This window comes from Ranitomeya variabilis, chromosome 2, assembly GCF_051348905.1.
Source record: "Ranitomeya variabilis isolate aRanVar5 chromosome 2, aRanVar5.hap1, whole genome shotgun sequence".
Classification (NCBI taxonomy): domain Eukaryota; kingdom Metazoa; phylum Chordata; class Amphibia; order Anura; family Dendrobatidae; genus Ranitomeya; species Ranitomeya variabilis.
Window position 1 is genome coordinate 636,948,826 of NC_135233.1, and position 15,484 is coordinate 636,964,309.

At 40.9% G+C, this 15,484-nt stretch overlaps 1 protein-coding gene across 1 annotated transcript in view; it reads left to right on the forward strand.

Annotated features, from left to right (window-relative positions):
• Nucleotides 1–15,484, forward strand: part of LYST (lysosomal trafficking regulator) — a 591,077-nt gene that overhangs the window by 398,046 nt on the left and 177,547 nt on the right. Inside the window, exons 35-36 of the mRNA XM_077289098.1 lie at nucleotides 1,939–2,035; nucleotides 14,775–14,836. Of these exons, the coding sequence (XP_077145213.1) occupies nucleotides 1,939–2,035; nucleotides 14,775–14,836 (159 nt within the window). The remainder of the gene's footprint in view (nucleotides 1–1,938; nucleotides 2,036–14,774; nucleotides 14,837–15,484) is intronic.

Genomic DNA, 15,484 nt, shown 5'->3' on the forward strand with positions numbered 1-15,484 from the left:
GTCAAGGGTTACTCCGAGGCAGCGGACTTCTGGTACGGGGGAAAGAGTGATGTCGTTTTTTGCGATAGATAGGTCAGGTAAGGAAGATCTATGAGATTGAGGAAAGATGATGAGTTCAGATTTGTCCACATTGAGTTTGAGGAATGCTCCTCTCCCGCTCTCCATACCTCTTGGTTCTAGCCAGCAAGTGCACTGAACTGTGAGGATGACTAGTGCTGCACTCCACCCCATGCAACCCCCTTCCCTATTAATGCCAGTACAGGGGGTGTAACATTGGTCACCACTCTGTGTCTAATGGCAAATGTGGATCTGATTATTTTGCACAATCAAATGTAAGTTAAAATTCATGCAAGCCTTGTGCACGGCTTGTTTAAGCATACTGATCTCTGGTCACCCTTTTCAAAGACTTTATACTAAGTGCACAATTATTAGACACTTTGGTAATTTTGATTATTCATTTTATTACTGAAAAAAAATAAACAGGTTTATATAAACCCAGAGCTTCAATTACTCCACTGAGTAGGGTTATACAAAGCTCATGAATATGGAGGACTAAATGGCGAAAAGTACAGTATACTAGTTCTCTAGTGATAAATTTCCTGCTGATGAACTATGACTTTATATAAATCGGCAAAAGCTGCACAGTAAGTAACACATCTCTGGAATCAGGGTATCTGTGTCTACATTGTTCTGCTCTCAGATTAGGTGGCAGACTCTCTTTGATAGTTACTTTAAAGGGAACCTGTCACCCCCTCCACGCGTTTTTGACTAAAAGAGCCACTTTGTGCAGCACTAATGCTGCATTCTGTCAAGGTGGCTCTTTTAGTTGGGGTCCCTGCCAATGCTGAACTATTTGTTTTTAGAATTTGCCTTTCCTACCTGTAGTTTGTCAGGGGGCATGTCTTTTCCCCCCCGACACAAACGCCTCCCGGCCATCCCTCAGCTCCTCCGTGCGCTGGGCGCCGCCTCCTCTTCCTTCCACAGAAAGCAGCATTAGTGCTGCACAAGTGGCTCTTTTAGTTAAAAACACCTGAGGGGGTGACAGGTTCCCTTTAATGTAGACATTTTATAATATTAGAATATAAATACATTTGTGTGAAAAAGTGTTTGCCCCCTTCCTGATTTCCTATTCTGATGTTTGTCACATTTAAATATTTCACATAGGGCACTGTAGGTTTGGGTTTCTTTCTCCCTTAGGCTACTTTCACACTAGCGTTAACTGCAATACGTCGCAAATGCGTCGTTTTGCCGAAAAAACGCATCCTGCAAAAGTGCTTGCAGGATGCGTTTTTTCAGCATTGACTAACATTAGCGACGCATTTGCGACGCATTGCCACACGTCGCAACCGTCGTGCGACGGTTGCGCCGTGCTGTGGCGGACCGTCGGGACCAAAAAACGTTACATGTAACGTTTTTTGCTCCCGACGGTCCGCTTTTTCCGACCGCGCATGCGCGGCTGGAACTCCGCCCCCACCTCCCCGCACCTCACAATGGGGCAGCGGATGCGCTGGAAAAATGCATCCGCTGCACCCGTTGTGCGGCGGAGACAACGCTAGCGTCAGGGACCTCGGCCCGACGCACCGCGACGGGCCGAGCCCGATGCTAGTGTGAAAGAAGCCTTAATAATAAAGACCTTCACTTAAAAACTGCATTTTGTGTTTACTTGTGTTATCTTTGTCTAATATTTACATTTGTTTGGTAATCTGAAATATTTAAGTATGGCAAACATTGTAAAGAATAGGAAATCAGTAAGGGTGCAAACCCTTTTTTCAAACAACTATACATATACCGTGTATATATATATATATATATATATATATATATATATATATATATATATATATTATATAATATTATTCTCTGCCATTATTATTCCTGCATTTCCTCCTATGGTTTTGTTATTTTGTTGCATTCAATTAATTTTTTGTCATATTACAGAATCTGTTAAGCCACCTCTGTCTTACTTTTTTGAAGACAAAACACATTCCTCTTTATCTTCTATTGTAAAAGAGAAGGCCGCAAGTGAACATATAAGGTAAGCATTCTAAATTGTATGTACAAAGCCTTTAATTTATGGTAATTTACTTTTATCTCCATCTAATTTAAGGCTTATTTGTCACTAAATTATCAAATTCAAACTGCACACATTAATAAATAGTTCTATTATACTCTTTGAGATTGGTGTACTTGTTTGAAAAAATCCATATCAGTATGGCAGGGTCATCAATTTTGAAGTTTTACTCCTAATATTAATATGAAAGTCCAGCACTCAAACTAATTTTTATATCAAGGTTATGCAACCATTCTGACATGGATTTTCAAAATAAGTATACGTACCAGCCTTATCAGATGTAATCAGTTTACTATTGTATGCAAAGTGCCTCCATCTGCCTCATTATAGTAAATGGTTCAGGGGTTTTGTCTGAATTCCATTTTTGTGGAATTTTACATGGAATCCCCAATGTAATTGCTAAGCGTAGAACACAAGAATGGGATCCAAGCCTTATACGGGAAGAGATGAAAAAATATTATGTACCCCAAAATGTTATCAATAAAAACCCTAACTTATCCCACACAAAACCAGCCCCCCACTCAGGTCCATAATCTGTCACTCTAAATACAGGAGGTTTTCACATTCCTGGTAGAACAAAGACTCTGGAAAAGCAACATGGCTTCCTCCCCCTCAAATAAAATCCAATGATTTCTAAGCCCTACTAAACCTAAACCACAGTACTTGGATAGATGTTTGGCATTACTGTAATGGAGAGGATCCAATTAACAATTCATGAGGTGTATGTCTCCAGTAGCATAAGCTGGACACAATATTTGGGGGTGCCACAATGTATGGACACTAAACTGGCATATTTGCAATTTAGCAGAATAAAGAATGGCCTGGATGTTACAAAATAATCACTGCAACCCCAGAGGTTCAATTTCTGCAATGGGGTAATTGGTGACCCCGTTGATGCAAATATCTCCCTCAAACTATTCTATCAAAATCTTTTCTCGAAAGCCAAATTGCGTTCCTTCCTTCTCAGCTCTGACATGTGGCATGACAGTAGTTTACGATGACTTATGGGGCATCATCACACTCAGGAGATGTTGCGCAATAAATTGTGGGGTCCAGTTTCACCTTTTAACACTAATGTAACTGACATATTAGCAGCAAATGAAAATATTACACTTTTACTACCAAAATGCTATATTTCTATGTCCCGATGTTATAAAATTGGAGCATTTCGTGTAAGCTGTAGAAAACAAAGCCCTGTGTAAAATGTGAAAATGGTGTTCCCTAGGAGATGGGAAATTATCAGTTTTGGTAGAGGGACCCGCGGTTGGCACTGTGGGTTGGCAGATGGTGCCCAGCCCTCAACTTTGAGCAGGGATGGGGTGGGGGGTACTTGGCATAGCTGGGAAGAACATTGTTAAATCCCACCTCTGCAATGTCTGATTGGAAGCACCTGTAGGGCTTTGCTAAGGAGCAGGAAGTAGCTTCATGGAACGGAAGTCTCCTGAGAGAGTATCAGACTTCTGGATGAAACAGTCGAGTGTGCTGCTGGCGAGTGATCAGCCAAAATGTTAACTGTAGCAGAGAGAGAGACATACCAGAGTCTCTCTCTCTGAATGGACACTGTGCTAAGCAGTCTGTTCGTGAGAGCTGCAGAGAACTGTGTGGAAGATGCAGCCTTTTCTGTGTGAGCTGTGCCTGGAGTTAAACACTTTTGTTTGGTGCTGGAAGCTGCTGGAGCTCGAGTTGAAGCTGATAAAGCAATTGGTGGGCTCATGCTTCTTCTCTGTATGAAGTTTGCTTCTGGAGAAAAAAATTGTAATCTGTTCCAGTGAGCTCGCACTATAACATAGAGTGGGGAAAATAAGTATTTGATACACTGCCGATTTTGCAAGTCTTCCCACCTACAACGAATGGAGAGGTCTGTAATTTTTATCATAATATGCGTAGAGGATAGGGGAAAAAAATAGGAAAAAAGTCAGCTCACCAGTCTCGGAAGGAATCCAATGTTTGTCCACATACGGAGCTGCCCTGATCAGAGACATTGTCCACAGCAAATAGTGAAGAGAGAAACGTCTCCAATAAAATTAATATTTTAACTCCATGAAAATCCACGCTGGAGACCTTTCTCTCTTCACTAATTTTTATCATAGGTACACTTCAACTGTGAGAGACAGAATCTATAAATAAATGCAGAAAATCACATTGTATGATTTTTACATAATTTAATTGCATGAAATAAGTATTTGATCACCTACCAATCAGCGAGAATTCTGGCTCTCACTGACCTGTTTTTCATCAAGAAACCCTCCTACTCTGCACTCATTACCTGTATTAATTGTACCTGTTTGAACTTGTTACCTGTATAAAATATACCTGTCCACACACTCAATCAGTCACACTCCAACCTCTCCACCATGGCCAAGGCCAAAGAGCTCTCTAAAAACACCAGAGACAAAATTGTAGACCTGCACAAGGCTGGGATGGGCTACAGGACAATAGGCAAGCAGCTTGAAAAAAATGGAAGAAACAGAAGATGCCTGTCAATCTTCCTCAATCTGGAGCTGCATGCAAGATCTCGCCTCGTGAGGTAAGGATGATTCTGAGACGAATCAGCCCAAAACTACAGGGAGGACCTGGTCAATGACCTGAAGAGAGCTTGGACCACAGTCTCAAACATTACCTTTAGTAACACACTACGCCGTCATGGATTAAAATCCTGCAGGGCATGCAAGGTCCCTCGTGCTCACGCAAGCACATGTCCAGGCCCATTTGAAGTTCACCAATGACTGATGAATGATCCAGACGAGGCATGGGAGATGGTCATGTGGTCAGATGAGACCAAAACAGAACTTTTATTATCAACTCCACTTGCCGTATTTGGAGGAAGAAGGATGAGAAATTCCCCTAACGGGCACTGTTACACTGCAACAGCCTGGGGCTGAATCGCAGCCTTTCTTTGTGCCACACTGCGAAGGAAATGGCTCAGGTATATCTAGGTCATAGGTGCTGCATCAAGAAACTGGACCCAAGTTAGAAATTTGGGACCAATATTTACTCTGTGGAGAACATTTCAAAGATCTATCCATTCGGTGGAATGTCTTTCAGGTGTCCAGTGAGAAAACAAAGATAGGTTGGGGGTCAGATTTAGCTGCATCTATATTGAAGAATATCTTTCTAATATTTATGTTGAGAGCAAAAATCCCAGTTGCATACTGAATGCAATGGTGGTGACACTAATAGTGGCCCACCCTATAGAGGACAACACCAACTCCAAAGAACAACATAAATATTAGATTATCTAAACAAGGAGAAAATTGACGCCAAATAGCCAATAAAAGTATCAAAATTTTATTATAACATAAAAATTGAAAAGACAAAAAAATCACAAATATGTACAACCTATACAGTACATGGGTATTAAGTTACTGGATGATTACATCCACAGGTGCAGAATAGGGCCGAAGAAAGGACAGGATAAGTATACACGTATGTGGGGTGCAGCAGCAGGACATGTAATCTACTGCAATGGACTATAGTATATCACATATACACAGCTAAGTGTGTCATAGCTGTCCAACTTTGTGTTAATATGATAATCCCCATTCCATGCTGCATAACCCGCCATTAATACATTATCATGTGAAATAGAGAAAAGGTTAATTACCCATAACAATGGTTAATCCTGCCTTTGCCTCGGCCACGTACTCCGACGCCAATCAGTCTTACCAGGAACGAGATGGGGCCAATCAATCATACCAGGATGCCAGGAAGAAATGAGTATTCATTGCCCTCCATTCCCATGGGGGTGGAATGCAGTGCATATTCATTTCTCTTTAGCAGCGGGCACAGGAGTTACCGCACCCCCACCTCCCAACCACAGCCAGAGCTTATACATCCGGACTATAAAACGCACCCCTCATTTTTCTCCATATTTTGGGAGGAAAAAAGTGCATCTTATAGTCCGAAAAATACGATATAACTGAAAACCGTATTATAGGAAAGAAATAAAACTGAGGGATTCATTCAGGCCTTTAGGGGCCATCATGTCCAGGGTAACAATCCATTTTTTCTCTCTCTGGGCCAGAAGCTTCTTATAGTCACCCTTTTTGTCTCCCATATGAATGATATCAATCCCCCGGACCTTAAGTGATGTTGCATCAGACTTATGATAAGACTTAAAGTGGTGGGGGATCATTTTTAGGTCAGAGGGGTCGGCCATGCCTTGGACTCACAAATGTCCCTCACAGGCTCACATACTCGCACTCTATGCTCCCTTGAGGTGAGGCCAACATATATCTTGGAACAGCCACATGTAGCATAATATATTACATTAGTACTGCTGCAAGATATACGTTGTTGAATATCAAACCGTTTGGAGCCATCTGAGGAGTGGAAGGTGGAGCAGCACAGGACATTTGCGCAGGCAAGACAGTGGCCGCAGGGAATTCTGTCGTCAGAAGAGCAAACCCGCCTCATCCTTAGTAACTGTCACACAGGGACGGCCCTAATGGTGGCAGGATTGTGTGCTGATCGGGCTTCAAAGCATGCCCAAGGTTATAGTCGCAGGTGTATCAAGCGGGGGTATGATAGAGCTAGGAGAACACCCACTGTGATCTTTTGCATTTATCTAGGGGTCGTAGGAATGTGGATGGAAATGGAACTATACGGTTTATCTCCACCTACAACCATGAGTGGAGCAATATGCGACAAATTCTTGCAAACATTTGGCTATTCTTGGAGCTGAGCCCTCTTTTGGGGCTTCCCTAGTCAGCTTCCCCTCCATGACCTCAAGGAGGTCTAAGAATTTAAATGCCCTGTTTGTTTGGAGCCATTATATCCCACCAGTCACTAATCCGTTTGGTACTAAAGGTCCTATTCTGAGTTGTGTTTCCTGCGGCCACTATCTTGCGTTCGCAAAAGTCCTGTTCTGTTCCACCTTCCACTCCTCAGATGGCTCCAAACGGTTTGATATTCGACAACATATATCTTGCAGCAGTACTAATGCAATATATTATCCTACATTTGGCTGTTCCAAGATATACAGTGGGTGCAGAAAGTATTCACACCCCTTTAAATTTTTCACTCTTTGTTTCTTTGCAGCCATTTGGTAAATTCAAAAAAGTTAATTTTTTTCTCATTAATGTTTACTATGCACCCCATCTTGACTTGAAAAAAAACAGAAATGTATAATTTTTTGCAAATTTATTACAAAATAACTGAAATATCACATGGTCATAAGTATTCAGACCCTTTGCTCAGTATTGAGTAGAAGCACCCTTTTGAGCTAGTACAACCATGAGTCTTCTTGGGAATGATGCAACAAGTTTTTCACACCTGGATTTAGGGATCCTCTTCCTTGCAGATCCTCTCCAGTTCCGTCAGGTTGGATGGTGAACATTGGTGGACAGCCATTTTCAGGTCTCTCCAGAGATACTCAATTGGGTTTAGGTCAGACTTCTGGCTGGGCCAGTCAAGAATAGCCACAAAGTTGTTTGGAAGCCTCTCCCTTGTTATTTTAGCTGTATGCTTAGTGTTATTGTCTATTATTGTTGAAAGGTGAACCTTCGGACAAGTCTGAGGTCCAGAGCACTCTGGAAGAGGTTTTCATCCAGGAGATCTTTGTATCTGGCCACATTCATGTTTCCTTCACTGGCAACCAGTCATCCTGTCCACCCCCATAGCATGATTCTGCCACCACCATGTTTCACTGTTGGGATTGTATTGGGCAGATGATGAGTAGTGCCTGTTTTTCTCCACATATACCTCTTAGAATTATCGCCAAAAAGTCTATCTTCATCTCATCAGACCACAGAATCTTATTTCTCATAGTCTGGGAGTCCTTCATGTGTTTTTAGCAAACTGTTTGTGGGCTTTCATATGTCTTGCATTGAGGAGAGACTTCCTTCGGGCCACTCTGCCATAAAGGCCCGACTGGTGGAAGGTTGCAATGATAGTTGACTTTGTGGAACTTTCTCCCTTCTCCCTACTGCATCTCTGGAGCTCAGCCACAGTGATCTTGGGGTTCTTCTTTACCTCTCTTGCCAAGGCTCTTCTTCCATGATTGCTCAGTTTGGGTGGACGACCAGGTCTAGGAAGACTTCTGGTGGTACCAAACTTCTTCCATTTAAGGATTATGGAGGCCATTGTGCTCTAAGGAACCCTGAGTACTGCAGAAATTCTTTTGTAACCTTGGCAACATCTGTGCCTTGCCACAATTCTGTCTCTGAGCTTCTTGGCCAGTTCTTTTGACCTCATGATTCTCATTTGGTCTGACATGCACTGTGAGCTGTGAGGTCTTATATAGACAGGTGTGTGCTTTTCCAAATCAAGTTCTATCAGTTTAATTAATCACATCTGGACTCCAATGAAGGAGTAGAACCATCTCAAGGAGGATCACAAGGAAATGGACAGCATGTGACTTAAATATGAGTGTTTGAGCAAAGGGTCTGAATGCTTATGACCATGTGATATTTGTTTTTATTTTGTAATAAATTTGCAAAAATGTATACATTTCTGTTTGTTTTCAGTCAAGATGTGGTGCAGAGTGTACATTACTGAGAAAAAATGATCTTTTTTGAATTTACCAACTGGCTGCAATGAAACAAAGAGTGAAAAATTTAAAGGGGTCTGAATACTTTCCGTACCAACTGTACGTTGCCTCACCTCCAGGGAGCCTAGAGAGCGGGTACATGAGCATGTGTGGGACATTTGTGCGGCCAAGACAGTGGCCGACCCTTCTGACCTAAAAAACGATCCCCCGCCACTTTAAGTCGCATCACAATTCTGATGCAACATCACTTAAGGTCCTGAGGAAAGATATCATTCATATGGGAGTCAGAGGGGGTGACTAAGAAACTTCTGTTCCAGACGAAAACAAAATGGGTTGTTACCCTGGACACGATGGCCCTCTTAAGGCCTGAATGAATCCCTCAGTTTTATTTCTTTGCTATAATGCTGTTTTCAGTTATACTTAATGATCCCTATTTATTGTACTTCATATCCCGTGCACATCTTTAAACCCTCCCTTTCCGGATGTTCTTAATTTTAACCTTGTTTTTATTTATTTTCCTATTCCTTCCACTTGTTGTTATTTATATTATTCAGAGGCACATATGACCCACGGTGTCCACATTGACCTACTACCTCGACCTTTTGACTTGCCACCATCTATAGCTATTGCTTATATAAATGGGTAAATTTGCACTTTGGCTATCTCCTCCTCTGCTCATACTGGGTACTGACCTTACCAATATATATTACCTGCTATGCAAAAACTTTTTATGCATTGTTATTTAGCACAGATAATGTTCTATTTGTTTTCTACAGTATATATTATGGGTGTCCCTGTTAAGGGCGGATGGATGGATTATCCGGGTGTGGCGTCTGTTGAGCTATTGCAGAGTAGGTTGGGAGTTGGTTAATTACCTCTGCAGAAATTGTACTTGTGCGGCTGAGCTTTTGTAAAGCTATGTATAAATTTATCAAGAGGAGAGGTATTAGTTTGACAATAAAGGATATTGGGTTGGGGGGAGGTGGGGTGGGGTACTGGGTAAAGGGGCTAGTTCATGAAAAAATAAAATGTATCAATCTGCTTTGTAATTTTGATATCTGTCTGGAGTTTGTGTCAAACTGTATTACATTTTGGATATATGCCTTAATAAAAAGTACTTGATTAAAAAAAAATGATGTTTTTAGCTTTCCCTGGCATTGTTCTGAGGCATCATTGTGGGCTAAGAATTGTACTTGAGGGATCATAGTAGGTAAAGAATAGTTCTCAGGAATCATGGGAAGTAAAAAATAGTTCTGAGGCCTCATGGTAGGTAAAGATTTGTCCCGAGGCATCTGGTAAGTGTGAGGCAATGAAAATAGAAAAAATTGGAGTCCGGCTCAACAGGACTGGATTTTCCTTTTCTTTTTATTTTTCAAAAGAAAATATAGTGCATAAAAAAGAAAAATTTACATGGTCAACATGACCCAATCAACGCGTTTCGACTGCACTACGCAGTCTTACTCATGACTAATGATCAGATAACATGCAGTCATTTATATATTCTTTTACAAGATATAACACAGATATTCTTAATTCACTTAACAATTGGGTGTTACATATAGCAAGCGATCTAGCAAATACTAGAATGACATTACAAAACTGCAAATTATTAGTGTCCATGAATTTTTCCACCGTGCAGGTGAAAAAATTATATATAAATAAAGTCACACATGAAATTATAAAAACACATGCAATAGTGTGATGTTGAAATAAGAATTAAATCATACACCAGAATAAAAAAACCAAAGTGTATTTAACAATGACATGATATAATTATACCATGTTATGAAGGTGAATTCTACCAAATAATTTATATATATATATATATATATATATATATATATATATATATATATATATATATATATATATATATATATATATATATATATAGTACAGACCAAAAGCTTGGGGACACACCCCTTATTTAAAGATTTTTCTGTATTGTCATGACTATGAAAATTGTAAATTCACACTGGAGGCATCAAAACTATGAATTAACACGTGGAATTATATACTTAACAAAAAAGTGTGAAACAACTGAAAATATGTCTTATATTCTAGGTTCTTCAAAATAGACACCTTTTGCTTTAATGACTGCTTTGCACACTCTTGGCATTCTCTTGATGAGCTTCAAGAGGTAGTCACCGGAAATGGTCTTCCAACAATCTTGAAGGAGTTCCCAGAGATGCTGAGCACTTGTTGGCCCTTTTGCCTTCACTCTGCGGTCCAGCTCACCCCAAACCATCTCGATTGGGTTCAGGTCTGGTGACTGTGGAGGCCAGGTCATCTGGCGTAGCACCTCATCACTCTCCTTCTTGGTCAAATAGCCCTTACACAGCCTGGAGGTGTGTTTGGGGTCATTGTCCTGTTGAAAAATAAATGATGGTCCAACTAAACGCAAACCGGATAGAATAGCATGCCGCTGCAAGATGCTGTGGTAGCCATGCTGGTTCAGTATGCCTTCAATTTTGAATAAATCCCCAACAGTGACACCAGCAAAGCACCCCAACACCATCACACCTCCTCCTCCATGCTTCACGGTGGGAACCAGGCATGTAGAGTCCATCCGTTCACCTTTTCTGCATCGCACAAAGACACGGTGGTTGGAACCAAAGATCTCAAATTTGGACTCATCAGACCAAAGCACAGATTTCCACTGGTCTAATGTCCATTCCTTGTGTTCTTTAGCCCAAACAAGTCTCTTCTGCTTGTTGCCTGTCCTTTAGCAGTGGTTTCCTAGCGGCGATTTTACCATGAAGGCCTGCTGCACAAAGTCTCCTCTTAACAGTTGTTGTAGAGATGTGTCTGCTGCTAGAACTCTGTGTGACATTGACCTGGTCTCTAATCTGAGCTGCTGTTAACCTGCGATTTCTGAGGCTGGTGACTCGGATAAACTTATCCTCAGAAGCAGAGGTGACTCTTGGTCTTCCTTTCCTGGGGCGGTCCTCATGTGAGCCAGTTTCTTTGTAGCGCTTGATGGTTTTTCCCACTGCACTTGGGGACACTTGGGATCAGCTGTGTATCCACCAGACTTCTGCACAACACAACTGATGGTCCCAGCCCCATTTATAAGGCGAGAAATCCTACTTATTAAACCTGACAGGGCACACCTGTGAAGTGAAAACCATTCCCGGTGACTACCTCTTGAAGCTCATCAATGAATATTTGTATGCCTGGTATTTTCAGTTGCCCTTGTTCATGTTGCCTTGTTCGTCTGGTTGGTGTACTGTGATGCACGGTTGCTCCCTTCTTCCTTGGGTGGGGGAAGAGAATAGACAGATTGCTGATTCAGGAGACAAGGCAAGGGTGGAGCCCCCAGCTTCTTCACCTTCAGAAGTATCCTGGGGAAGAGGGTGAGCTAGGGTGCCCCCTAGTTTTAGGGACAGGGAAGGAGCCCGTGGTTCCGGGTCACCTGACAACGGAGGTGTGAAAGATTATGTTTGTAAACATATAATATATTCCTTACATGGCTGACAGGTGTTATGGATTGTTGTTTGCGCTATATTAGTTGTTGTAATAGCAGTTAATCCTAAAGGTATTATCTTTGAAAATTTTCCTGGGTTGTAGTTTACGCCCTGTACATAAAAATATAGATATTAGGGGAAAGTAGTAATGCTTTTCTTTTGACCATTGAGTTGCAACCTTTTGGTAAGTGTTTTCCGACACGTAAGTGGCTTTAAAAAGAGAGGCTTTTGTATAAGAATTTGTATTTAGTATTATATCTAAATATATGTGGTTAAAAGTTTGTGCTAAACAAATATGTATATCTATATATACAGTTGTGCTCAAAAGTTTACATACCCTGGCAGCAATTTTTGCTTTCTTGTCATTTTTTTCACAGAATATAAATGATAACACCAAAACTTTTTCTCCACTCATGGTTAGTGGTTGGGTGAAGCCATTTGTTGTCAAACTTCTGTGTTTTCTCTTTTTAAATCGTAATGACAACCTAAAACATCCAAATGACCCTGATCAAAAGTTTACATACCCTTGTGATTTGATTTTGGCCTGATAACATGCGCAGAAGTTGTCACAAATGGCTTTTTATGGCTACTAAAGGTAACATTTAGTGATGAGCGAATATACTCGTTACTCGAGATTTCCAGAGCATGCTCGGGTGGTCTCCGAGTATTTGTAAGTGCTCGGAGATTTAGTTTTCATCGCCGCAGCTGAATGATTTACAGCTACGAGCCAGCATAAGTACATGTGGGGGTTGCCTGGTTGCTAGGGAATCCCCACATGTAATCAAGCTGGCTAATAGCTGTAAATCATTCAGCTTCTGCAAGGAAAACTAAATCTCCGAGCACTTACAAATACCCGGAGGACACCTAAGCGTGCTCGGGAAATCTCAAGTAACGAGTATATTCGCTCATCACTAGTAACATCCTCACCTGTGACCTGTTTGCTTGTAATCAGTGTGTGTGTGAATAAAAGCTGAGTGAGTTTCTGTGATCCAGACAGATTCTTGCATCTTTCACCAGCCAATGACGTTTCTGGATTGTGAGTCAAGGTGAAAGCATAAAACAAGAAAGGTATACAAAAAGATATCCAAGGAATTGATAATGCCAGTCAGCTCAGTTCAATCTGTAATTAACAAATGGAAAATCAGGGGCTCTGTAAAAACAAAACCTTGGTCATGTAGACCATCAGAAAAGTCATCCACAACTGTCAGGAAAATTGTTCGGTATGCAAAGAAAAACCCACAAATAACATCAGCTGAAATACAGGAGTCTCTGAAACTAGCGGTGTGACTGTTTCAAGATGCACAGTAAGGAGGCACTTGAAGAAAAATGGGCTGCATGGCCGAGTCACCAGAAGAAATCCATTACTGCTCAAATGCCACAAAGTATCTCCCCCTACAATACACAAAACAGCACAGAGACAAGCCTCAAAACTTCTGGAACAAGGCAATTTGGAGTGATGAGACCAAAATTGAACTTTTTGGCCACACCCATAAACGTTACATTTGGACAGCAGTCGACAAGGCCTATGATGAAAGAAACATCATTCCTACTGTAAAACACGGAAGAGAATCGCTGATGTTTTAGGGATGTATAAGCTACAAAGGCACAGGAAACTTGGTCAAAGTTGAAGGAATGATGAATGCAGCACGTTATCGGTAAATACTGGAGGCAAATTTGCACTCATAAGCCCGGAAGCTGCGCATGGGACATACTTGGATATCCCAACATGACAATGATCCAAAACACAAGGCCAAGTGTACCTGTCATTGGCCAAAGTGAAGGTTCTGGAGTGGCCATCTCAGGCTCCTGACCTCAACATCATTGAACCACTCTGGGGAGATCTCCTGCGTGCAGTTCATGCTAGACAGCCCAGGAATTTACAGGAACTGGACGCTTTTTGCCAAGAAGAGTGGGCAGCTTTACCATCTGAGAGAATAAAGAACCTCATCCACAACTACCACAAAAGACTTCAAGCTGTCATTGATGTTAGAGGGGGCAATACACGGTTTTAAGAAATGGGGTATGTGAACTTTTGATCAGGGTCATTTGGATGTATTGGGTTGTCATTGTGATTTACAAAGAGAAAACACAATAGTTTGACAATAAATGGCTTCACCCAACCACTAACCATGAGTGGAGAAAAAGTTTTGGTGTTATCATTCATATTCTCTGAAAAAAGGCCAAGAAAGCAAAAATTCTGCCGGGGTATATAAACTTTTGAGCACAACTATATATAATGTAATCGTTGCTACAGTTCAGAAATGTTTTGCTGGAGAACCTTCACCAGTGTATATTGTCACTAAGATCTAAGTTCTATCTAATAATGTTTACAGTTTATATTGTGAATCTGCCATGCTTTTCTGTTTATTTGGTGCCACATTGTAAATCCCTCTGTTTGTTGTAATTTACGTATCAGAATTTCTTTTTTTTTGCCTTCAACAAGCATCTTAAAAAGTGATGGCTTATGGGCTCCGCTGTAACCTTAAATGGGCTCCCATACAGCCCATAGCTGAGTGCCATTAAGCAGGCGGGGAACATGCATCAGAGCCTCTACATTCTCCAAATCGGTGGGGTTTCCTTTAGTCAAATCTCCAAAATGATAAAGTTAATAAATGGCAACATTGAAAAGGAACTGGGCTGTTGTATTTCAGACCTCTATGATAATCAAACAGCTTTAAAGGAATGTATAATTAAATATTAAGTCTACTTCAATAAAGTAAATATACTTTTTTTATCTCCTATATAGGGTAAATCGAAGGTGTATTAATGTAGCACCATCAAGAGAAACTGTCGGAGAACTATTATTAGGTTGGTGACCTTCAAATTGCATTACATTTTCATTGGACATTGTAAAGTTGTGGGTATATATATATATATATATATATATATATATATATATATAGTACTGTGTAAAAGTTTTAGGCAGGCGTAGAAAAAAATGCTGCAAAGTTTGGTTTAAAAAATAGAAGTGATAATAGTTTATTTTTATCAATTAACAAAATGCAAATTGAATGAGCAAAAGAGAAGTCTGAATTTAATCAATAATTGGATTGACCACCCTCTACATTCAGAACAGCATAATTCTTCTATGTACACTTGCACACAAGTGTATGTCAGCTGCCACACAGAGCTACTTTCAAAACAGAAGAGTGATTCTGATTAGGGGATACCTCATAAAGTGATGACTATAAGGATATAAAAGATGGAGATTAGTGCGATCACCTAGCTTGTCCGAACCACATACTGACCTTTGCAATTGTTAATTTTTTATTCCTCTTTAGCCCTTACCGACATCGGGCGTAATAGTATGCCGATGTTGGACTCCCTACCTTTGATGTGGGCTGCAGCGGTGAGCCCACGTTTTGAACAGCTGACATGTGTCCACAATAGCCATGGGAGGAATTGCGATCCACCCAAGGCTATTAACCAGTTAAATGCTGCTGTCAAATTCTGACA